At 43.0% G+C, this 27,115-nt stretch overlaps 1 protein-coding gene across 2 annotated transcripts in view; it reads right to left on the minus strand.

Annotated features, from left to right (window-relative positions):
- LOC140194915 (transcriptional activator GLI3-like) overlaps positions 1–27,115 on the minus strand; it is a 455,994-nt gene that overhangs the window by 33,114 nt on the left and 395,765 nt on the right. For both annotated transcript variants that reach the window (XM_072252301.1, XM_072252311.1), the window contains 2 exons: positions 26,191–26,304; positions 16,247–16,387 (listed from right to left, as the gene is read on the minus strand). In XM_072252301.1, the coding sequence (XP_072108402.1) occupies positions 16,247–16,387; positions 26,191–26,304 (255 nt within the window). The remainder of the gene's footprint in view (positions 1–16,246; positions 16,388–26,190; positions 26,305–27,115) is intronic.

Below are 27,115 nucleotides of genomic sequence, written 5' to 3' on the forward strand. Positions count from 1 at the left end.
TTTAAATATTAAGTAAGTTGATAACAGATAGTTCAAAGTTCAAAGTAAATTTATTATTAAGGTATGCATAAACCCAGTGGCCACTTTATCAGGAACCTCATACACCTGATAAATTGGCCACTGAGTGTACATTTGTGGTCTTCTGCTGCTGTAGCCCATCCATTTCAAGGTTCAAGATGCTCCTCTGCACACCAGTGTTGTAACACATGGCTGTCTGAGTTACTGCTCCCTTCCTGTGAGTTAGAACCAGTCTGGTCATTCTCCTCTGACCCCTCTCACCAACAAAGCATTTTGCCCACAGAAATACTCTTTACTTTTCACACCATTCTCTGTGAACTCTAGAGACTGTGTGCATGAAAATCCCAGGACATCAGCAGTTTCTGAGATACTCAAACCACCCTGTCTGGCACCAACAATCATTCCACGGTCAAAGTCACTTAGATCACATTTCTTCTCCATTCTGATGTTTGGTCTGAACAACAACTGAACCGCTTGACCATGTCTGCGTGCTTTTATGCATTGAGTTGCTGCCACATGATTGGCTGATTAGATGCGAGCAGGTGTACAGGTGTACCTAATAAAGTGAACACTGAGAGTAGTTAATCAACACAGCCAAGAGGAACAAAATCTGTCAAAGAATTAAAGAAAATTGCGGAAGAGGGAAAGGGGAGTGGAATTCTCCAACATTGATGCTGCCCTCACCTGCATCAACTCCGTTCCCCAGACTTCTGCCCTCGGCCCTCAAGACTCTGCATCTAGTGCATCACTCTCCACAACTTCCACCACCTTCAACAGAATCCTACCACCAAACACATCTTTACCCCCCCTCCTCCCCCCACCCACACTCTGCTTTCTGCAGGGATCACTCCCTCTCTCTGTGATTCCTTCTCCATTTGTCCCTCCCCACTAATCTCTCTCCGAATATTTATCCCTGCAAGTGGAAAAAGTACCACACCTGCCCTTTCACCTCCATTCAAGCCCCCAAAGAGTCCTTCCAGGTGAGGCAACACTTCATCTGCGAGTCTGATGAAACTGTCTACTGTATCTGGTGCTCCCAACGTGTCCTCCTCAATATTAGTGGGACCCGACATAGATTTGGGACCACTTTGTTGAGCACCTCCACTCCATCCGCAAAAAGCAGGATTTTCCTGGTGACCAGCCATTTTAATTCCAAACTCCATTCCCATTCTGACATGTCGGTCCATGACCTTCTCTAATGCCCACGATGAGGCCACTCTCAGGCTGGAGAAGCTCATATTCTGTAGCCTCCAACCTGATGGCATGAATATCGATTTCTCCAACTTCCAGCAAATTTCCTCCTTCCCCTTACTTCTTCAATTCCCCACTCTGGCCCCCTTTTACCTCTTCTCTTCACCTTCCACTCTCCTCTCCTATTCAGCTCTTTACCTTTTCCACCTATCACCTCCCAGCTTCTTACTTCATCCCACTTCCCACCTACCTGGCTTCACCTGTTCTACCTTGTCCTCCTTCCCCACCCCCCACCTTTTAATTCTGGTTTCTTCTCCCTTTCTTTCCAGTCCTGATGAAGGGTCTCAGCCCAAAACATTGACTGTTTATTCCTTTCCACAGGTCCTGCCTGGCCTGCTGAGCTCTGTCAGCATTTTGTGTGTGCTGCTTTGGAGTTGGAGTTTCATCATCTGCAGTATATCTTGTGCAGCTCATAGTCTGTCTGGGTAGCCTCCAACCTGATGGGATGAACACTGATTTCTTTAACTTCTGATCATTTTGCTCCTCTCCCCTTTCTCACTTTTTCTATCTCCTATTCTGGCTCCAATTTCATCCCTTCCCTTCTCCTCACCTGCCCATCGCCTCCCTCCGGTGTCCCTCCTCCTTCCCTTTCTCCCATGGTCCAATCTTCTCTCCTATCAGATTGCTTCTTCTTCTGACCATTACCTTTTCCACCTGTCACCTTCTAGGTTCTCACTTCAAACTCCTCCCCCACCCACTCAACCTCCCCCTCACCTGGTCTCACCTATGACCTGCTAGCCGGTACCCATTCCCTTCCTCCACCTTCTTATTCTGGCTTCTGCCTCCTTCATTTCCAGTCCCAATGAAGGGGCCTGGCCTGAAACGTCAGCTCTTTATTCTTCTTCATAGATCCTGCCTGACCTGCTGAGTTCCTTCAGCATTTTGTGTGTCACATTATCAGCGTTATTTATTTATTTATTATTTTAAAATTGCAGTTTGTCTTCTTATGCACACTAATTGTTTGTCAGCCTTTGTGTTCATTGATTCATTTGTATTTCCTTGTTCTATTCTGAATGCCTGTAATAAAAAGATGGCATGTGGGTGTCATGTAAGTACTTTGATTATAAATTTATTTTGAACTTTGAATGAATGTTCCTAAATCAACAAAAACTCAGTAATGAAGTGAGCAAAAGGCATTTGAAAACAAAATTGAAAAGGGAGAAAGCATCGCAGATTTCCTGAAATGAACAGTGATCCACAATAGATTAGATTATGAGAACACTCGGTCCTCGTGTATTGTCATTTAGAAATGCATACGTGCATTAAGAAATGATACGATGTTCCTCCGGAGTGGTATCACAGAAAAACAGGACAAACCAAAGACTAACACTGACAGAACCACATAATTATAGCATATAGTTACAGCAGTGCAAAGCAATACCATAATTTGATAAAGAACAGACCATGGGCACGGTAAAGAAAAGTCTCAAGTCCCGATCACCTCCCGAGTCCCCAATAGCAGGTGGCAAAAGGGAGAAACTCCCTGCCATAAACCTCCAGGCACCAACAACTGCCGATGCACTGGAAGCACCCGATCACAGCTGACACTGAGTCTGTCTGTCCGAAAACTTCGAGCCTCCAGCCAGCCCCTCCGATACAGCCTCCCAAGCGCCATCCTCTGCCGAGTGCCTTCGACCTCGCCCCGGCCGCCGAAACAAGCAAAGCCGAGGATTCGGGGCCTTCTGCTCCGGAGATTCCGGTTACCACACAGTAGCAGCGGCAGCGAAGCGGGCATTTCAGAAGTTTCTCCAGATGTTCCTCCGTACTCTCAGGTCCGTCTCCATCAAATCAGAATTGTGGACGGTCCCCTACTTGACAGATAACAGACATCACCACCGGAGTGGCTGCGCGCGCTACGTCACGCCTCCATCTTCTCCTCCTCCTATGCGATAGATCCACGTCTTGCCTGGTGGAGTAAGGAAGACTTGCTGGCAACCTTAGCACAGCGTTCACTGAGGTGGGACTAGTCTTCCTCTCAATCTTGCGAGCTGCTGCCAGACGAAAGTACAGGAGCTTTGGGATCCACACTGCCAGGATTGACCGGCGTGGCTGTGGGCTCATTTTCGGGGACTTTGAGGTTCATTGTTGCATGTGTTCCTGTATTCTGGTTACTCATTTTATTTTTTTGCAGTTTCTCAGCAGTACGATCGGGGTGATCAATACGGACTGGGGCGCTACGGCGGAAAATAGCCTTTCGCCCTGCATTGGCTGGCAGTGCGCCGTTGAACTGAACTGAACTGAATACTACTGGTTTGATGTTTGTTATTCTATGCATTGTTCGTTCACTTTTAGTGGATTGCACAATTTGATCTTTTTTTCGCGTGTTGAGTGTTCAACGTTTTCTTGAATGGGTTCCATGGTGTTTCTCTGCCTGCTGGAGCATGAATCTCAGAGTTGTATTCTGTATACATATTTTGATAATAAATGTACTTTGAATCTTTTTAGAGAGAAGAAAACCTACGCAGACAGAATCAGATGGCACATTTCTGTCTGAGCAAAGTAAATTTATCATTAAAGTTCTCATCTGTCACCATATACAACTCCGAGATTCACTTTCTTGCGGGCATACTCAATAAATCCAGCCCAGAGTCTACGCAAAGTGAATAGAACAGTTGACATGAAATATTGAGGAAGGTTTTGATGCACGAGTCCTGCTTGGGAAGAAGGATGTCCACTCTGTTTGTGATTATGGATCACACCCTGGCCTAATAACAAGTTTTATTTAATCAATAATTTTCATACTGAACAGACAGCCCAATCCCAGAAAATCGACAAGCAGGTACTGATGGAAGTGCGACTGGTTATTAATCTCTACCCTACCAGTTTATCTCCTAACCACTCTATAAGCATGTGATAGATTTAACAGTCAAAATACCCCAAGTATCTCAGAAGATGAACAAAGACTCTCCAGTTGCCTGAATAGGTTTAAATAATGTAGTCACAAAGAGACTGCGTTTTAAGCAATTTCGCAAATCATTTTGGCCTGGATTATTACTTACCCCTCAATGTTATCAATTAAATGCTGGTAAATCAGACCCTTTCTTTCAGATGTCAATCGCTACACTGGTTTACTTGGAAACACGACATCAGTGTTTCACCAAAGGCTTTCTCATCACAAACTACGATACTGAGGAAAGATAACCGGAATAATCCGTGCTGATCAAAAAAAAAAATCTGCATTATACCAATTAACGTCCCAGCCAGGAGCAAAGCAGAAACGGCACTCAAACTCTGCTGCAGTTTATCTTGCCCGAACACAAGGAGGAAGAACTGGCTTTCATTTTCGAATGACAACTTTTATCTTCTGCTGCTGAATATAGGATCTCAGTCGTTCTGTAGGGCACGGCACTTGTACATGTAGATGCATTGTTTTCATAAATATTCTGCAAGACAGCAATGTCACTCCCGGACTAAAATAGAAATCCGTAGCCGTACAGTAACCATCACTGAATGACCCTTGAGTGACCAAGAGCCTCTTACGCGATGTAATGCAAATTCGCCACTCATTTAAATGGGATTTTTATCACTCATCTCGGGAAGATGCGACAATAAAATAACTGCTTCCAGTGAAACCACAAGTGAATAAATATGGAACAGTGATTGAAAGTCTATTTTGTTGTTATCAACAAAGAGAGAGTCGCTCATTCAGAACAAGAAACTCACTGCTTCAGTCCCAATCTACACTTAGTGGCCACATTATTAGGTACATCTTGCACCTACTGAAGTGGCAATTGAATGTATGTTTGTGATCTTCTGCTGCTGTAGCCCATCCACTTCAAGCTTCAACGTGTTGTGCATTCAGAGATGCTCTTCTGCACATCACTGTTATCATACTTTATACTTTATTGTTGCCAAACAATTGATAGTAGAACGTACAATCATCACAGCGATATTTGATTCTGCACTTCCCGCTCCCTGGAGCACAAATCGATGGTAAATATTAAAAATTTAAAGTATAAATCATAAATAGAAAATAGAAAAGGGAAAGTAAGGTAGTGCAAAACACCGAGAGGCAGGTCCGGATATTTGGAGGGTACGGCCCAGATCCGGGTCAGGATCCGTTCAGCAGTCTTATCACAGTTGGAAAGAAGCTGTTCCCAAGTCTGGCCATATGAGTCTTCAAGCTCCTGAGCCTTCTCCCGGAGGGAAGAGGGACAAAAAGTGTGTTGGCTGGGTGGGTCGTGTCCTTGATTATCCTGGCAGCACTGCTCCGACAGCGTGCAGTGTAAAGTGAGTCCAAGGACGGAAGATTGGTTTGTGTGATGTGCTGGGCTGTGTTCACGATCTTCTGCAGTTTCTTCCGGTCTTGGACAGGACAATTTCCGTACCAGGTTGTGATGCACCCTAGAAGAATGCTTTCTACGGTGCATTTATAAAAATTAGTGAGGGTTTTAGGGGAAAGGCCGAATTTCTTTAGCTTTCTCAGGAAGTAAAGGCGCTGGTGGGCCTTCTTGGCAGTGGACTCTGCTTGGTTGGACCAAGTCAGGTCATGGTTATTTGAGTTACTGTCGCCTTCCTGTCAGCTTGAACCAGTCTGGCTGTTCTCCCCTGTCTTCTCTCATCAACAAGGCATTTTCACCCACAGAACTGCCGCCTGCTGGATTTTTTTTTTTTTGTTTTCGCACCATTCTCTGTAAACTCTCGAGATTGTTGTGCATGAAAATCTCAGGAGATGTACAGTTTCTGAGATACTCAAACCACCCCGTCTGGCACCAACAATCATTTCATGGTCAAAGTCACTTAGATCTCATTCCTTCCTCATGCTGATGTTTGGTCGGAACAACAACTGAACCTCTTAACCACATCCGCATGCTTTTATGCATTGAGTTGCTGCTACATGATTGGCTGAATAGATATTTGCATTAACAAGCAGGTGCACAGGTGTACCTAATAAAATGGCCACTGAGTATAGAGCTAATAAACACAGCCAAGAGGAAAAAAGATCTATTATTTTTATAATATTACCAAATGGCAGTGTTGGTAGGAAATATGAACCCTTGAAAAACCTTTTACCTTTTATTCTTGACTTAATTTTAGGAATGCACTTTGATAGTCTTAATGATTGCACGAAGCATATAATTACCACACCTGATATCATCATTCAAATGACAACCAGATAACTATGACCGACAACCATAACTGAAACTTGAAAAGGGAACATGAGAACAAGCACAGCTAAAATGGCATTAAAATGATATCTTGTGGCACCAAGAGACCTATAGAAGCAGGCTGAAAGATCAGTTGAAAGGTTGCCAGGACTAGAGGACCTGAGTTATAGGGAAAGGTTGAATAGGTTAGGATTTCATTCCCTGCAATGTAGGACAACAATGGGAGAATTGATAAAGGTATCCGGTATTACAACAGGTAAATGCAAGCAGACTACAAGTCGAGGTCATGGGTTTAGGGTTAAAGGTGAAATGTTTAAGGGGAACATGGGGGGATCTTCTTCACTCAAAGGGTGGTGTGAGTGTGGAAGATAAATCTGAATGTGGAGGGCTATGGTCCGAGGTGCAGGACTCAGCAGAGTAATAGTTCCACATGGACTAGATGGGCCAAAGGGCCTGATTTTGTGCTGTAGTGTTCTGTGACTCTGAGACAACATAGGACTCTGCACTAACAGTTAGCTTAGTGGAAGATGTTGAGTTGAAAGGAAGAAGATATAGAGGAAAACTAAACCAGGAATGCTATAAAAAGGGAAAGTTTTGATTAAATACAGTGTTTTTAAGATTTTTAAAAATTTATTGAGATACAGTGCAGTATCTCTTTGAGCCACATTGCCCAGCAAGCCCCGATTTAACCCTAAGCTAATTACGGGACAGTTGACAATGACCAATTAACGTACCAACAGGTATGTCTTTGGACTGTGGGAGGAAACCCACATGGTCACGGACAGAACATACAAACGCCTCTTACAGGCAGGTCGGAAATTCAACCTGGTCACTATGCTAACCACTACGCTACTGTGTTCACAGTAATAACCTACAGTGAAGGCAGCTCTGTGATTACAAGTCACAGCAGATTTTCTTTGTCGCTCTACTAGCACAACGATGGCCGGAAATAAGATAAGTGAATTTGGGCAATAACGTCTACTCAGTCAGGTGATGCATTACTGCCTAGAGAATAATGACTGATAGTGTTCACTAAAAATCTCTACCAGAAAAATAATAAACAGAAACAGTTGCCTACTCAATCTAGGCGGCATCAAATCAGATTCTAATTTAAACAGTATTTACTTCCAACTTCTGTCTCATAGTTTATGTATCAACTTATACCAGAAAACAAATGTTTTTGAAAGTGTTGCTTCCTCAAAGTTTTCTTTGTTTATGATCGATCCTTTGAAGCTGAACACAAATATAATATCATACTAGTGGCACCACTAAGAAATCTGGAGACACAAGAATTTAACTTTCATTGAATATAATGTGTTTAATTGCATAACGGGTGCTGATGGTGTGCAATAGTTCAACCAAGCTGAAAATGTTTTGTTGATGATTTTGTTTGTACTCAGTGTCTGAGGCTTCTCACTTAAGTGTCCAACAATAATCAGCCAGCACTGATGGATTCCATTTCTCTATGATGCCATTTTCCCTGATATCATTTCTCTATGACCACAATGTCCTGGTGAAACCTTTCACCTTGCTCGTCACTGACAGCGCCAAAGTTTGCAGGGAAGAAGCCTAAATAGGAATGCAGAAAATGAATCTTCAGTGGCTTGTTCAACTTCAGGGTTTTGTATGCTTGAAGCACGTTGTCAACCAGCTGCACGTAGTTTGGTGCTCTTGTAGTTACCAAGAAAATTTTCTACAACATCCTTGAATGCCTTCTATGTGATTTTCTCTGGTTTCACTAGAAGTTCTTTGAATTGCCTGTCGTCGATGACCTGTTTGATTTGCGGACCAGCAAATCTTGGCATCAGTTATTCTGACGTGAATTATGAATTGAATTGACAAATATAGGTAATTTCAAAAAAATGGTGCATGATAGGGAAATTTAACGGCAATTTTCTTGGTCGACAGCTCAAAATCCATGAGATACACTGAAAAGTACTGAGGAAGCAAAATCCTTGTTGTCCAGCATTAGTTTAGTTTGTTTATTTATTTATTCGGAGATACATCACAGTAACAGATCCTTCCGGCCCAACGAACCCACTCCATCCAATTACACCCATGTGACCATTTAACCTACTAACCCGGTATATTTTTGAAAAGTGAGAGGAAACCAGAGTAGCTGGAGGAAACCTATGCAGTCTCAGGGAGAACTTAGCAACTCCTTACAGACAGCGGTGGGAATTGAACCCAGGTCACTGGCACTCTAATGGTGTTACGCTATCGTAGTGCCCATAAAGGCTGAGCATTATTTTACTGAATTAGTATTTGAGCCTCAGAGAAACTTCTCCAGCTGGCATATGGATGCTCTCAACGTAAGCTAAAACACTCACAAGACTTCAGTTAAATCCTTGAAACATTCAGCTCACTGCTTAACACTGGAAATGCAACACAAGTTTTTCGACGTAAATGAGCCTGCTCTGGCACGCAATCATGAGAAGAGTTCTTGTGTTTCCATCAGCAGTCTGTGATTTGACTAAATATGAAACACATGTTGCCTCTGCTTCGCAGTTCAACATCTCTGACATTTCAACAGGACCGTTTAGAAGGAGCGCCACCCGGGACAGGAGTTGTCAAGGCTGCTGAAAACCTTTAACAAAAGACCTTGAAATGCAGTCAACAGTCCCGTTCCAGAGAACGATATCAAATGCAATGTTAGCATTCATTTCAAGAGGACTAGAATGTAAAAGCAAGGATGCAATGCTGAGGGAGCTTCAGGGGGGCAGACTGAAAGTAAAGAGGGCAGACTGAAGGATAGGATCGGAAAAGAAGAGCAAATTAACAAAAGGAAACAGTGAAATGGTGTTACGTCTGTCACTAAACCAAAATGTGAAATTGTTAAGATTGCGTGTTTCTTTGGTATCCAGCTTCCGTCAACAGCTGGGTAACTAGATGGAATGGCTAACTGCAGGCTAAAGCCTCCCTACTGGAGACATCGGACATCGGGAGATTTATTTGTTTACTTATTTAGAGGCACAATGAGGAGTAAGCACTTGGAGCAGCCCCCGACAAAACCAACTAGCCCCAACCTAATCTCAGGACGATTTACAACGGCCCGTTAACCTACCAGGTACATCTCTGAACTGTGGGGGGGAACCAGAGGACCCAGTCAAAACCCACGCATTCCACGGAGAGGATGTACAGAGACTCATTACAGAACGGCACCGTAACAAAACTCTGAATACAGAACACTCTGAGCTGTAATAACGTCACGCTAACTGCTACGCAACAGAATGCTGTAAATCACTGTGTCGTAAGTGATCGGCCAAATGGCCTAATTCTGCTCCTGTATCTTATGGTCTCATGTAAACTGAAACAGGTACTACTGCTGAGATGACCTGCTCAGATTTGAATATACAATGGAGTCCGGTTAATCTGGTAATCAGTTGATTGGGACAGCCGTTTATTTGGGGCAACTCTTAAAAAAACAAAAACTAATCGAGACAATAGCCGGGATTCCCCTTGTTTATAAGGGACAATAGCCAGGATCCCCTGTGTTTATAAGGGACACTGTGCTGGGAATCCCTTCGTTTATAAGTGACAATGTGCTGGGATTCCCTTTGTTTATAAGGGACACTGTGCCGGGGTTCCCCTTGTTTATAAGGGACAATCTGCTGGGATTCCCTGTGTTTATAAGGGACACTGTGCCAGGATTCCCCTTGTTTATAAGGGACAATAGCCGGGATACCATAAGACCATAAGACAAGGGAGCAGAAGTCGGCCACTCAGCCCATCGAGTCTGCTCCACCATTTTATCATGAGCTGATCCATTCTCCCATTTAGTCCTACTCCCCCGCCTTCTCACCATTACCCTTGATGCCCTGGCTACTCAGATACCTATCAATCTCTGCCTTAAATACACCCAATGACTTGGCCTCCACTGCTGCCTGTGGCAACAAATTCCATAGATTCACCACCCTCTGGCTAAAAAGATTTCTTCGCATTTCTGTTCTGAATGGGCACCCTTCAATCCTTACGTCATGCCCTCTCGTACTAGTCTCCCCCATCATGGGAAACAACTTTGCCACATCCACTCATCACACATGCCTTTCAACATTCGAAATGTTTCTATGAGGTCTCCCCTCATTCTTCTAAACTCCAAGGAATACAGTCCACGAGCAGACAAACATTCCTCATATGTTAAACCTCTCATTCCTGGAATCATTCTAGTGAATCTTCTCTGTACCCTCTCCAACGTCAGCACATCCTTTCTTAAATAAGGAGACCAAAACTGCCCACAGTACTCCAAGTGAGGTCTCACCAGTGCCTTATAGAGCCTCAACATAACACCCCTGCTCCTATACTCTATTCTTCTAGAAATGAATGCCAACATTGCATTCGCCTTCTTCACCACCGACTCAACCTGGAGGTTAACCTTAAGGGTATCCTGTACGAGGACTCCCAAGTCCTGTTGCATCTCAGAACTTTGAATTCTTTCCCAATTTAAATAATAGTCTGCCCGTTTATTTCTTCTGCCAAAATGCATAACCATACTCTTTCCAACATTGTATTTCATTTGCCACTTTGCCCATTCTTCCAATCCATCCAAGTCTCTCTGCAGACTCTCTGTTTCCTCAGCACTACCGGCCCCTCCACCTATCTTCGTATCGTCAGCAAACTTAACCACAAAGCCATCTATTCCATAATCCAAATCGTTGATGTACAATGTAAAAAGAAGCGGCCCCAACACGGACCCCTGTGGAAAACCACTGGTAACCGGCAGCCAACCAGAATAGGATCCCTTTATTCCCACTCTGTTTCCTGCCAATCAGCCAACGCTCTATCCACGTATGTAACTTTCCCATAATTCCATGGGCTGTTATCTTGTTAAGTAGCCTCATGTGTGGCACCTTGTCAAAGGCCTTCTGAAAATCCAAATATACAACATCCACTGCATCTCCCTTGTCTAGCCTACTGGTAATTTCCTCAAAAAATTGTAATAGGTTTGTCAGGCAGGATTTTCCTTTAAGGAAACCATGCTGAGTTCTGCCTATCTCGTCATATGCCTCCAGGTACTCCATAACCTCATCCTTGACAATTTCCTCTTTGTTTATAAGGGACACTGTGCTGGGATTCCCTGTGTTTATAAGGGACAATAGCCGGGATTCCCCTTGTTTATAAGGGACACTGTGCCGGGATTCCCCTTGTTTATAAGTGACAATGGGCCGGGATTCCCTGTGTTTATAAAGGACACTGTGCTGGGATTCCCCTTGTTTATAAGGGACAACAGCTGGGATCCCCTATGTTTATAAGGGACAATAGCCGGGATTCCCCTTGTTTATAAGGGCCAATAGCTGGGATTCCCTGTGTTTATAAGGGACACTGTGCTGGGATTCCCTTTGTTTATAAGGGACACTGTGCCGGGATTCCCTGTGTTTATAAGGGACAATAGCCGGGATTCCCCTTGTTTATAAGGGCCAATAGCCGGGATTCCCTGTGTTTATAAGGGACACTGTGCTGGGATTCCCCTTGTTTATAAGGGACAACAGCTGGGATTCCCCTTGTTTATAAGGGACAATGTGCTGGGATTCCCTATGTTTATAAGGGCCACTGTGGCAGGAAGTTATTGCTGAACAGTTTCTAACTAGTGTCAGTTGCCTGGCCATTAGACACTACACCATGCTCAGAGCAAACAGTTTTTAAATAGTGTCAGTTGTGCGTGCTTCTGTTCAAAAAGTAGTGCAGTGATTTTTAAAAACGCAAACAACAGGAATTCTGCAGATGCTGGAAATTCAAGCAACACACATAAAAGTTGCTGGTGAACGCAGCAGGCCAGGCAGCATCTCTAGGAAGAGGTGCAGTCGACGTTTCAGGCCGAGACCCTTCATCAGGACTTACTCACCTCTTCCTTCAGTTAGTCCTGACGAAGGGTCTCGGCCTGAAACGTCGACTGCACCTCTTCCTAGAGATGCTGCCTGGCCTGCTGCGTTCACCAGCAACTTTGATGTGTGTTGCAGTGATTTTTATTACTGTTAGGCAATGAGAAATAAGCAGTATGACAATTCAGAACTGTTTTCCTTACTGTGGTTTCAAGCATTCAGGCTTGAAGATGCCAGAAATGGCCGGGAGTGAAAATAAAACAATTTCACTACTTCAACACTATGAAGGATTTGAAGGCATCCACCATCATCTTGAATATTACAGTAAAAATGAAGATTTGGAGAATGTATGAAGACAGTCCTTTATTTTCACTAGATGGCTGCACTGATTTTGTTCACTCAGTCAATCAAAAGAACACAGCAGTGTATTTAGACCATAAGACGTAGGAAGAATTTATAATTTACTATTACAATGGGATAAGTGTCCTTTATTTAAGATTAAACAAGATTGGGAAAAGGAACTTAATTTGACTTTTATGACGGAGGATTGGACGCGGATTCTGAAGCTGGTTAACCCTTCTTCGATCTGTGCTAGTCATTCACTGATTCAATTTAAAATTGTACATTGTTACTATTTGACAAAGGAGAGATTGTCTAAGATGTTCCTAATGTTGGTAGTCATTGTGATAGATGTAAAACTGAGACAGCTACACTGACACACATGATTTTTGGTCTTGTTCTATACTGGAACAGTTCTGGAAGTCAGTTTTTTCGACAATTTCTAAAGTGCTTAAAATTAATTTACAACCTAACAAATTAATTGTGCTTTTTGGAATAATTCCTCAAAATATCCGTGGCATCTCCTTGTCTGACCAACGTGTTATTGTATTTGTTACATTGATAGCTAGGAGGGCCATTTTGTTGAAGTGGAAGGATACATCAGCTCCCACTTTGTCACAATGGTTCTCTCAAGTGATGCTATGTCTTAGTTTGGAGAAAATTAGAAGCTGAACCTTTGAACCTAAGTTTGATTTTGAGAAAAGAAAGGGTTCATTTGCTCATTATTATCATTTGATAGATTTCCTCCATGATCTAATTGTAAATTTTTGGTACATTTTTTTTCTTGCTGGCAGTTTGATGTTTATCTTTAGAAACTTTTTGTATGATGCATGGCTCCGGGGTTGAACACCCAATGGGGTTTTTTTTTCTCACTTTTTCTTGCTTAGTAGGGTTTTTTTTCTCTTTTTTTTTAATCACCAAAATTTTTTCAATCTTTAAAATAATGTTTTTTTTCTTGAGACATTGTAAGTGTTGCTTACTTCGATGTACTCTTGTTAATTTTGGATAATAATGATAAAAAGATTTGAAAAGGAAAAAAAAATAACACCAACAATATCATACAGTACTGTGCAAAAGTCTCGAAGACACGTATGTATAGCTAGGGTGCCTAAGATGTTTGCACCGTACAGTATGTGTCAACATGGAGGGAGAAGCGAGTTTGTATATCATGTGGGAGCAAAGGATGTTGGGAATGGTGAGGCTGAAGCACTGCGGGAGGGGTGTGGGACAGATTGCAGAGAACAATGGGGCGGGGTGGGGGGGGGGTTGCTGTTGACATAGGTGTAGACACACCCAGCCCTGAAACGCCAGGCAAGGTCATTCCATCCCAAACAATTGGTTTATTGATCATTACAGAATGTCTCTCTGGTGCTTCCCACTCCCTTCCCCTTTCCCCAACCAGGATTCCCCTCTCCCTGCCCCCTTCCCACTCTCAGTCCACAATAGAGACCCATATCAGAATCAGGTTTATCATCACTCACATATGTCATGATTTTTTTTTGCAGAGGTACAGTGCAACACATAAAATTACTACAGTACTGTGCAAGAGTCTTAGACTCCATAGCTATGTATATATGCCTTAGAGTTTTGCACAGTACTGTATTGCAGAACACTGTTCATACAAACACCGTAGTTCAAAGTCGTTGTCAATGGAATATAGTACAAACATGAAAATAAAAGCAAGATGCTAGTTAAAAGCAAGGTTAAATAAATAGATTTTGAGCTGCTGTTTAAAAGTGTCAACTGAGTCATCATCCCTTATAGTTTTAGGTATTGGGTTAGGTATTCCAGCTCAGGAGCAGAGTTCAAAAAAACTGACCTGCCAATTACCTTTTGAGGGAGATTGTTTAAATTTAAGAGACCGATGAAGAATACCTGAGAGCTCAAGCAGGATTATAAAACAAAAACGATTCCGTGGTATCCTCTGGTCCCAGACTATGGAGAGTTTTATAAACAAGTAAGAGAACTTTAAAAATCAATTCTAAAAGATACAGGATGCCAATGCATAGTAGTTAGGGCAAGTAATACACTGGCTTTAAACATTAGAATGGACTTAGAATGCAATGCATCATCAAAAACTAGAGCATTTTTTCTTTCAATGGTTAGAGTCACTTCAAAAGCTTTGGCACAGTTTTAGAAATGACAGAATTTTTGTTCCCTGATTGGAAAGATTGATATTTTCATTTCTACAATCCAAAACACAAGATTCTTTTTTACTGAGCATCCGACAGAGGCTTTCTTTTGGCTCAGATGTTTGTAGTCATCATGTTTGTAGCCGTTTAGTTCCCATGTATAAAGATCATAAGACATTGGAGCAGAATTAGGCTATTCAGTCCTTCGGGTCTGCTTCTCCATTCCATCATGGCTGATTTATTATCCCTCTCAACCTTATTCTCGTGCCTTCTCCCTGTAACCTTTGATGTGCTGACTAATCAAGAAACTATCAGCCTCAGCTTGAAATATACCCAAGCACTTGTCCTCCACAGCTGTCTGTGGCAATGAATTCCTCAGATTCACCACCCTCTGGCTAAAAAAATTCCACCTCATTGGAATTAGAACTAGAGCACTCAGGGATCCTCAGGGATCTGTTCTGGGACCCCTACTCTTCGTGATTTTTATAAATGACCCAGATAAGGAAGTGGAGGAATGGATTAGTAAATTTGCTGATGACTGTGGCAATTGGAGTTCAACCCAGATAAGTGTGAGGTGGTTCATTTTGGTAGGTCAAATATGATGGCAGAATAGTTACGGTTAGAGACACTTATAAATCTCTAGAACACTTTTAAAAAATTTAGATGAAAATAGCCTTATTGAGCAGATTATTTTCATTTACACAATCCAAAACACAAGCATCCTTTTTAGCATGTGCTAATATTAATATTATTTTGTGACTGTAGATGCTGGATCATAACCCTATGTGCTGTGTGAGACTATATGTAGTGTGTTTTGTATTGTGGCCCCAGAGGAATGATGCTTTGTTTAGCTGTATACAGTACATGTGTATGGGTGAACGACAATAACCTTGAACTTAAATAACAAACTTGGTCAAGTTTTTAGCCATTTAGTAACCAGCAATAAATAATAATCGCGCTATTTTACGGAGTTCTGGGTTGAGAAATATACTCAGAAGCCACTTTATTAATTACTTTCTGTACCTACTAAAGTGGTCACTCAGTCTATGTTCGTGGACTTCTGCCGTCGCAGCCCATGCACTTCAAAGTTCGATATGTTGTGCATTCAGAGATGCTTTCCTACATGCCACTGTTGTAACGAGTGGTTATTTGAGTTACTGTTGCCTTCCTGTCAGTTTGAACCAGTCTGGTCATTCTCTTCAGACCTCTCTCATTAACAAGGCATTTTCACCCACAGAACTGCTGCTCACTGGATGTTGTTTTGTTTTTGCACCATTCTCTGAGATATTCAAACTGGCACAACAATCTGGCACTACAATCACTCCATGGTCAAACTCACTTAGATATCATTTCTTCTCCATGCTAATGTTTGGTCTGAACCTCTTGACCACATCTGCATGCTTTTATGCATTGAGTTGCTGCCACATGATTGTCTGATTAGATATTTGCATTAATGAGCAGGTGTACAGGTGTGCCCAAAAATGTGGCCATTGAGTGCATGATGCTTTGAAGTCAAAACAAAAATCTGACCTTCACAAGTTCTGGCAGAGAAACGTGAGCATTCCTGGCTTTGACTACTTACGTGGACTAACTGCTCCTGTGTGTCAAATTCCCGTGTACATCCTTCCCAATGGCAGTTAGTTTCATAAATGACTTCTGGCTCTTGCTTGCTTTCGTCTTTATCCACTTCCTCTTTGACCAGTGTCATTCCTTCCGGCTGCTCCTGTGATGGAGAAACCCAGTTTTGAATTGAACTCATGAATATTGCCATCAGTTCTGGTCACCTTTAGAGTGGGTGCAACGTTAGACAGGTATGTACAATTGATGGAGACGACAGAGTACACTACAGCAGAGTACAGGCCCTTTAGCCCATGGTGTTCTACTGATCTTTTAACCTACCCTAAGACCAATCTAACCCTTCCCTCCTACATAGCCCTCCATTTTTCTGTCATCCATGTGGCTATCTAAGAGATTCTTAAATGCCCCTAATGTATCTGACTCTACCACCACTCCTGGCAGCATATTCCATGCACCCACTACTCTCTACGTAAAGAATTTACCTCTGACATCCCCGCTATACTTTCCTCCGATCACCTGAGAATTACTGTACCCCGATATTAGCCATTTCCTTTTCTTTATTAATCTTTTTATTGATTTAAAAGGAACATAAATACAAACAAGAGGAGAATTATCTCAAATATATATATCAATAACAATACAAACTGAGATTAAGATAGACATTATCAAATTATACATATTGTTAAGTTAGTATAAAATATATAATAAAAAAAGAAATACAGCAATTCTCCTCTTATCAGTTCATGAAGAGGAAAGAAAAAACTTTGAATTTTAAATGAAGAAAAAAAAACCCTACTACACTATATTAAAAAAAAAAGAAAAAAGGGACTAGGCAGTCCATTTTGAGGATACGACCAGAAAAAAAAGAAAGACTTTCTGATCAAATCTAAAACTTTGAAAAAAAATTGGAAGAGTAATAAATCAAATTAAATGAAAATATTGAATAAAAGATTGCCAGATTTGCTCAAATTTAAAGGATGTATCAAATGTCCGACTTCTTATTTTCTCTAAACTTAAACAGGACATAATGGAGGAGAGCCAATAAAGTCAAAAAGGCTATCATACGTTAAGCGAAAACAGGAATGTTTCCTGCTTCTAATATAAGCCATTTCCATCCTGGGAAAAAAGTCCCTGGCTGTCAGCTTGACCTATGTCTCTCATCATCTTGTACACCCTTATCAAGTCACCTCTCGTCCACTTTTGCTCCAAAGAGAAAATCCCTAGATTGCTCAAACTTTCCTCATACGACATGCTCTCTAATCCAGGCAGCATCCAAGGTCAATCACCTGAATTCCAAAACTCACTGATATTTGCCTAGCAATGTTTCTGAAGGACCGAAGGCAATAATGTTACTGTAATTGATTTTACACGCACTTTCTACCTCCCATTGTAATTTGTAACCCACGTCCTGGCTACCGTTCAGAGGCTTGTCTATACAATAACTCCCATCAGGGTCTTTTTACCCATGCAGTTTCCCACAAGGATTCTACATCTTTCAGCCCTTTTTCTAAGGATCTGATTTAATTTTTTACCAACAGAGCCATGCCACCCCATCTGCCTACCTGCCTGTCCTTTATATACAATGTGGATGTTAAGCTCCCAACAATGATCTTCTTTCAGACACGTGGCAGTGAGGCCCACGACGTCATAGCTGCCAATCTCTAGCTATGCTACAAGATCATCTACCTTATTCCGTATACTGCGTGCATTCAAATATAACTCCTTCAGTCCTGTATTCACCCGTTTTGATTTCGTCCCCACATTACATTGCAACTCATCCGACTCACTGCAATTTTGCCCTAACATCTGCCTCACAGTCTCACTGCACATGGCAGACTCATGCATGTGGCTCACACGGGGGCATGTGGATTGGAGATATATTCTCTAAACAATGTTTAATTTCATCTACAGGACTCATAGGTGGGTTAGAAAGTTGGGTTGTCAACCTTCACTCAGGAGCTTTTAGCAAGAATCTCCCAACCTGGGGTCCACTGATGCCCTGCTTAATGGAATTGGGCCGTGGCATAAAAAGGGTTGGAAACCTCAGTTTGGCAGATAATACAGTGCCAGTCTGGGAGATTCTGGGTAGCTTCTAACCTGACACTATGAACATCAATTTCTCTAACTTCCAGTAATTTCTCCCCCTTCCCCCTGTCTTGTTCTTTCTGTCCCCCGCCCTTCACCCAACCATCTACTCACCTTCTCACCTGTCATCTGCCAGTTTTCCCTCCCCCCGCATTATTCTGGAGGATATATGAGGTGTTTCTCCAACTGGAGAGTGGTCTGACCGTGGCAGTAGAGGAGGCCATGGACTGACATTGGTATGAAGCAGAGAGTGGGAATAAAAGGATCCTTTTCTGGTTGGCTGCCAGTGACTAGAGATGTTCCACGGGGTCAGAGTAGGGACCACCTCTTTTTATGTTATATATAAATGATTTAGATGATGGAATAGGTGGCTTTGTTGCCAGGTTTGCAGATGATACCAAGATTTGTGGAGGGGCAGGTAGTGTTGAGGTAGGATGCAGAAGGACTTAGATAGATTAGAAGAATGGGAAAGAAAGTGGCAAATGAAATATAATATTGGAAAAAGCACGGTCATGCACTTTGGTAGTAGAAATAAATTTTCTATATGGGGAGAAAATCCAAAAATCTGAGATGCAAAGAGACTTGGGAGTCCTTGTGCAGACCACCCTAAAGGTTAACTTGCAGGTAGAGTCAGTAGTGAGGAAGGCAAATGCAATGTTAGCATTCACTTCAAGAGGTCTAGAATACAAGAGCAGGGATGTGATGCTGAGGCTTTGTAAGGCACTGCTGAGGCCTCATCTTGAGTATTGTGAACAGTTTTGGGCTCCTCATCTAAGAAAAGATGTGCTGGCATTGGAGAGAGTTCAGAGGAGGCTCACAAGGATTATTCTGGGAATGAAAGGGTTATCATATGAGGAACATTGGATAGCTCTGCGTCTGTACTCGCTGGAATTTAGAAAGATGAGGGGGACCTCATTGAAACTTTTTGAATGTTGAAAGGCCTAGACAGAGTAGATGTGGAAAGGATGTTTCCCATGGTGAGGGAATCTAGGACAAGAGGGCACAGCTTCAGGATGGAGGGGCGTCGATTTAAAACAGAGATGGGGAGAAATTTCTTTAGCCAGAGGGTGGAATTTATTACCACAGGTCGCAGTGCAGACCAGGTCGTTAGGCGTATTTATGGCAGAGAGCCACTGGTTCTTGATTGGACATGGCATCAAAGATTAAGGGAAGAAGGCCGGAAGTGGGGCTGAGGAGGGGAGAAAAGGATCAGCCATGATGGAATGGCAGAACAGACTTGATGGGCTAAATGGCCTAACTCTGCTCCTGTGTCTTATGGTCATATGGTCTTACGTCAGAATGGGAATGGAAAGTAGAATTAAAATCAACTGCACTAACTTATACCTACAGGAACTATAGGAAAGATGAAAATAAGATTAGGACTTTGATGAGAAAATCTGCAGATGCTGGAAATCCAAGCAACACACACAAAATGCTGGAGGAACCCATCAGGCCAGGCAGCATCTATGGAAAAGAGTAAACAGTCCATGTTTTGAGCCGAGACCCTTCATCAGGACTGGAAAAAAAATTGCGAAGTCAGAGCAAAAAGGTGGGTGGGGGGGAGGAAGAAGTACAAGGCGGTAAGTGATAGGTAAAACCTGGAAAGGGGGAAGAGTTGCTTGGAACATAGGAGATTGAAAGAAGATTTGACAGAGGTATACCAAATTATGAAGGGTATAGATAGGGTAAATGCAAGCAGGCTTTTTCCACTGAAGCTGGGTGAGACTACAACTAGAGGGCATGGGTTAAGGGTGAAAGGTGAAAAGTTTAAGTTGAGCATGAGGGGAAACTTCTTCACTCAGAGGATCATGAGAGTGTGGAACAAGCTGCCTGCGCAAGTGGTGCATGCGAGCTTGAAGTTTGGATAGGTACATTGACGGTAGGGATATGGAGGGCTATGGTCCCGGTGCAAGTTGATGGGAGTAGGCAGGTTAAATCATTCGGCATGGACTAGATGAACCAAAGAGCCTGATTCTGTGCTGTGCTTTCCTATGACTCTATGCACCGATTTCAATACATCACAGATAATTATCTTACAACACCTCAACAAAAGCAAAGCTGAATATCTGTCCGTGTGTCTCAGCACGTGTTTGCTAGATGCTACCAGTTTACTTTGGTACTCTGCACTCCATGAGGAATTTTCACTCTCTTACCCTATAAACATATAACAATTACAGCACACAAACAGGCCATCTCAGCCCTTCTAGTCCATGCCGAACTCTTACTCTCACCTAGTCCTACTGACCTGCACTCAGCCCATAACCCTCCATTCCTTTCCTGTCCATATAGCTATCCAATTTAACTTTAAATGACAACATCAAACCTGCCTCAACCATTTCTGCTGGAAGCTCGTTCCACACAACTACCACTCTCTGAGTAAAGAAGTCCCCCCTCATGTTACCCCTAAACTTTTGCCCTTTAACTCTCAACTCATGTCCTCTTGTTTGAATCTCCCCTACTCTCAATGGAAAAAGCCTATCCACGTCAACTCTATCTATCCCTCTCATAATTTTAAATCCCCCTCAACCTTCTACGCTCCAAAGAATAAAGACCCAACTTGCTCAACCTTTCTCTGTAACTTAGGAGATGAAACCCAGGTAACATTCTAGTAAATCTTCTCTGTACTCTCTCTATTTTGTTGACATCTTTCCTATAATTCGGTGACCAGAACTGTACACAATACTCCAAATTTGGCCTTACCAATGCCTTGTACAATTTCAACATTACATCCGAACTCCTATACTCAATGCTCTGATTTACAAAGGCTAGCATACCAAAAGCTTTCTTCACCACCCTATCCACATGAGATTCCACCTTCAGGGAACTATGCACCATTATTCCTAGATCCCTCTGTTCTACTGCATTCTTCAATGCCCTACCATTTACCATGTATGTCCTATTTTGATTAGTCCTATCAAAATGTAGCACCTCACACTTATCAGCATTAAACTCCATCTGTCATCTTTCAGTCCACTCTTCTAACTGGCCGAAATCTCTCTGCAAGCTTTGAAAACCTACTTCATTATCCACAACTCCACCTATCTTAGTATCATCTGCATACTTACTAATCCAATTTACCACCCCATCATCCAGATCATTAATATATATGACAAACAACATTGGACTCAGTACAGATCCCTGAGGCACTCCACTAGTCACCAGCCTCCAATCTGACAAACAGTTATCCACCACTACTCCCTGGCGTCTCCCATCCAGTCACTGTTGAATCCATTTTACTACTTCAATATTAATATCTAACGATTGAACCTTCCTAACTAACCTTCTGTGTGGAACCCTGTCAAAAGCCTTACTGAAGTCCATATAGACAACATCCACCGCTTTACCCTCGTCAACTTTCCTAGTAACCTCTTCAAAAAATTCAATAAGATTTGTCAAACATGACTTTCCACACACAAATCCATGTTGACTGTTCCTAATCAGATCCTGTCTATCCAGATAATTATATATACCATCTCTAAGAATACTTCCCATCAATTTACCCACCATTGACGTCAAACTCACGCCGATATTTGCTAAGTTTACTCTTAGAACCCTTTTTAAACAATGGAACCATATGAGTGATACGCCAATCCTCCGGCACCATCCCCGTTTCTAATGACATTTGAAATATTTCTGTCAGAGCCCCTGCTATTTCCACACTAACTTCCCTCAAGGTCCTAGGGAATATCCTGTCAGGACCCAGAGACTTATCCACTTTTATATTCCTAAAAAGCAACAGTACTTCCTCTTCTTTAATCATCATAGTTTTGAGATCTGCCCTACTTGTTTCCTTTACCTTATACAATTTGATATCCTTCTCCTTGGTGAATACCGAAGAAAAGAAATTGTTCAAAATCTCCCCCATCTCTTTTGGCTCCGCACATAGCCATCCGCTCTGATTCTCTAAGGGACCAATTTTATCCCTCACTATCCTTTTGCTATCAATATAACTGTAGAAACCCTTTGGATTTATTTTCACCTTACTTGCCAAAGCAACCTCATATCTTCTAGCTTTTCTAGTTTCTTTCTTAAGATACTTTTTACATTCTTTATATTCCTCAAGCACCTCATTTACTCCAAGCCACCTATATTTATTGTAGATCTCTGTCTTTTTCTGAACCAAGTTTCTAATATCCCTCGAAAACCATGGCTCTCTCAAACTTTTAACCTCTCCTTTCAACCTAACAGGAACATAAAGATTCTGTACCCTCAAAATTTCACCTTTAAATGACTTCCATTTCTCTATTACACCCATCTCATAAAACAAACTGTCCCAATCTACTCCTTCTAAATCCTTTCGCATCTCCTCAAAGTTAGCCTTTCTCCAATCAAAAATCTCAACCCTGGGTCCAGTCCTATCCTTCTCCATAATTATATTGAAACTAATGGCATTGTGATCACTGGACCTGAGGTACTCTCCAACATGTCACCTGCTTCATAGAGGGAATCTGCAGATGTTGGTAATCCAGAGCAACACAAAATACTGGAGGAACTCAGCAGCATCTACAGAGAAGAATAAGGAGTCCACGCTTTGTGTCAACACCCTTCATCAGGACTGAAAATGATGGGAGAAGAAGCCAGAATAAGAAGGTGGGGGGGAGGGAAGGAGCACAAGCTGGCAGATGACAGGTGAGACCAAGTGAGGAGGAAGGTAGGTGGGTAGGGAAGTGGGGAATAAAGAAGCTGGGGTGTAATATGAGGAAAAAGGTAAAGGGCTGAGATGAAGAAGAAAAAATCTGAAAGGAGAGAGTGGACCAGGGGAGAAAGGGAACGAAGAGGGGCACCGGAGGGTGGTTGAATCACAAACGCAAATCCAGGACTGGAGAAAAGAGATAAGAAATCAGAGTAAGAAGTTGGGGGCGAGGAGAGGAAGAAGTACGAGGTGGTAGGTGATGGGTGAAACTAGGAGAGGGGGAGAGGCGAAGTACAGAGCTGGGAAGTCAGTTGGTCAAAAAGATAAAAGGCTGGAGAAGGGGGAATCTGACAGGATAGGACCAGAGGGAGGTGATAGTCAGGTGAGAAAAGGTAAGAGGGGAACCAGAGTGAGGAGTGGACAATGAGAGAAGGGGAAGGGGGAGAATTTACCAGAAGTTGGAGAAAGTGATGCTCATCACGTTGGAGACTACCCAGAAGGAACATGAGGTTTTGTTTCTCCAGCCCGAGTGTGGTCCCATCATGTCAGCAGAGGAAGCCATGGACAGGCATATCGGAGTGGGAATTAAAACGGCTGGCCACTGGGAAATTCCGGATGGAGTGAAGGTGCTCGAGAAAGCGGCTCCCAAGGATTCATAGTGTGTGCCCACATTGCTTTAGGCTGTCTTTTATTTCTTTTCAAAAACTAAAACTGTGTTTCATATGGGGGCGGGAAGCTTGTAGGGTCTGAGAGAACTGCTTGAGGACCATTTCCTGTGAGGTTATAAGATCTGTGTGCAGTGTAAACTATTGTAAAAGTTAAACCTTCATGTTTCATTTGTGAAAGCTGATGACAAACATGGTCAAATTATTGCATAAAAATAAAATATTCCCTGCCACAAAACAACATCATACACTCCAGAAGACTGCACAGGGTTGATTAATGTGTAGCAGGCGGTAACAGCTGATGATAACCAGGAACAATTTGTTTTTGAAAAAGACATCACAAGAGGCAGTTTACAGAATCAGCCAAAATTTCTAAATATAAGCAGGCTATTCTAAAAATAAAAGAGTACCCATCTAACTGGGGAGTTAGTGGTGGTCTGCTTTTAAGATCTTAGCACACCATTGAAGAAAAATCACTTTGAAAGATTTTTAAGCTGGCAAATTTGAACTTTGAACTTTGAACACGATAGCAGTACAGGTCATTTTGCCCATGGTTTTGAACTTTCTAACCTACTCTAAGATCAATCTCATCTATCCTAATAGCCCGCCATTTTCCTATCATCCATGTGCCTATCTATTAGTTTCTTCAATGTTCCTAATGTATAAACCTCTACCACTGCCCCTGGCAGGATGTTCCACACACCCATCAGTCTCTGTGTAAATAACCTACATCCTTCCCTATACTTTCCTCCAATCACCTTGTATTAGCCACTTCTGCCCTGCGACAAGGTCTGTCTGTCCACTCGGTCTATGCCTCTTATCATCTTATACACCTCCTATCAAGTCACCTCACATCCTCCTTCATTCCAAAGAGAAAAGAGCTCGATCGCTCAACCTTTCCTCACAAGGCATCCTCTCTAATCTAGGCACCATCCAAGATTAATCACCTGAATTGCAAAACTCATTTATCTAGCAATGCTTTGGACCCAAGGCAATAACATGACTGCACTTGGAATATTGTGCCCAGTTCTCATCACCTCTTTATAGGAAGGATGTGGAAGCTTTGGAGAGGGTGCAGAGGAGATTTACCAGGATGCTGCCTGGATTAGAGGGCACGTCTAATGAAGATAGGTTGAGTGAGACCACGCTTGTAATATTGCATTTGTTTCTGGTCACCTAATTATAGGAAGGATGTGGAAGCTTTAGAGAGGCTTCAGAAGTGCTGCTTGGATTAGAGAGCATGTCTTATGTGCTTGAGTAAACTAGAGCTTTTCTCTTCGGACGGAAGGAAGATGAGAGGTGACTTGATAGAGGTGTACAAGAGGCCCAGACCGAGTGGACAACTGGAGACTTTTTCCCCAGGGTGCAAAATTGGCATAATTTTAAGGTCTTGTGTGTGTGTGGGGGGGGGGGGGGGGGTGGATTTCGGAGTTTCATTTCTTTACAATGAGAGTGGTGGGTTCATGGAATGCCCTGCCAGGGGTGGTAGTAGAAGCAGATGAATGAGGGATGTTTAAGAAACTCTTGGATAGGCACATAGATGATAGAAAAATGAAGGGCTATCTTGGAGGGATGGGTTAGATTGATCTTAGGACAGGTTAAAAGGTCGGCACGACGTCGTGGACTGAGGGGCTTGTGCTGTAATATTCTAGATGGGGTGTATGGGGTGTTCAGAGAGGGGCATCACCTCTGGGCGAAGGGTTTCTTGTGTCCATTCTGGGGACAGCTCACTCACCGTTGCTTCCCACTGGACTTTCAGCTGTCACCTGTGGCTCCAAGCAGCTGTCTGCATGCAACAGCGGCCGAACCCCAGTACGCTGCTGCGACAGGTGGGCTAAACCGAGTGAGGGTAGCCAGCAGACCTCGTACCCCAGGTGAGATAGGGGCATGCCCGCCTGAGCGAGCAAAGTCAGCTCTGGCGGACCGGGCGGACCTACAATGGGATTCAACGGCCAGGGAGGCAGTTTTGCCACACTTCGTGGAGAGCAAAGGGCATGACAAGGCACAGAAGATGTCATGGTCATCCACTGCAGCCAAGGAAGACCCCAGTTTGTGATGCTTGTTCACACCTGACCCGGTCTTCTGAGGGCGAGAGATTGGAATTGCCCCAGTGCAACGGCTTTTCCACTTAAAAAATCTTTCTCACAGGTCTCCAGTCATCCTCGAACACAGTGGACAACCGCCATACCGTACAATGTTCTGTTCTCCTTCTGCACTGATTGGCAACGGTGACTTAAATATTTGCATGAGCGGCTGTTCTATTTCTTGTTATAAAGATCCACTTGAATTGCAAATTCATTTCAGATTCAAGGCCACGATGACTTACACAGAAAGTGGCAAGATCACCTCAGTGTATCCAAGGCACCTCTTGAGCTGCACTACAAATTTAAATTCTATATTTAATCACCTTCGTATTACAAGGAAAGCAAACAACATGAAGGACAAGACCGTTTCTGTAATTGGTCCCTGAGCACTCTGATAGAAGTTGCATGTATTATAGAATGCATCTGCTACGAGGTGATGTGGTGGTGGGGGTGGTGCTGATTAATGAAGTCGTCACTGTACCTGCTCACTCCCTCCGCCTGGGCTCGGCAGCTCCTCGTCAGCTTTAATCCGCGAGCGCTTGTTTTGCATGGGGTCACCAGTGCTGCTCACCGCCGACTCGCTGGTTGGCTTGCTCTAGAAAGACGTGAGAAACTTCAGACGTGATTGAACACAATCCAATCATGTGCACAAGAGGTTCTGCAGAGGCTGGAAATCCGGAGCCACACACACACAAAGTGCTGGAGTAACCCAGCAGGTCAGGAAGCATCTATGGAGAAGAACAATGTAGCCTGAGGTACCGAAGAATGGTATGGCACGGGTAGTGACGTGGGTAGCACAGCACCGTACAGGACCAGTGATCCAGGTTCAATTCTCGACACTGCCTGTGAGAAGTTTGTACATTCTCCCTGTGACTGTGTGGGTTTCCTCCACGTGCTCTGATTTCCTCCCACATTCCAAAGTAGGTTAATTGGTCATTGTGAATTCTCTCGTGAGTAGGTCAAGATTAAATCGAGGATTGTTGGGTGGTGTGGCTCAAAGGGCTGGAAGGGTCTATTCCACACCGTATCTCAATAAATAAATAAAACCTGTTTCTGGTCCAATGAGAAACCATCGGCCCACAGAGATCCATATGTTCCCGTTTATGGTCTCTGCTCCTGTTCCTTGAATTGAAAATGTCTCTGGCCTATTTCTGTCATGATTAGCCAACAATGAAATGTAGTGAATATTCAGGAGGCCAGGACGCGGGGAGGAGGGAGAAATTATCATTCATGCTATCAGGTTGGAGGTGACCCAGGCAAACGAGGCTTCCATCCTCCCTTCTGCTTCTTTCTCAGCCCTTCTCTTCTCCTCACCTGCCCATTACCTCCCTCTGGTTCCCCTCCTTCCCTTTTTCCTATTGTTCCCTCTCCCTCTCCTCTCCTACCAGATTCCCTCTTCACCCCTT

This window comes from Mobula birostris, chromosome 1 (genome assembly GCF_030028105.1).
Source record: "Mobula birostris isolate sMobBir1 chromosome 1, sMobBir1.hap1, whole genome shotgun sequence".
Classification (NCBI taxonomy): Eukaryota; Metazoa; Chordata; class Chondrichthyes; order Myliobatiformes; family Myliobatidae; genus Mobula; species Mobula birostris.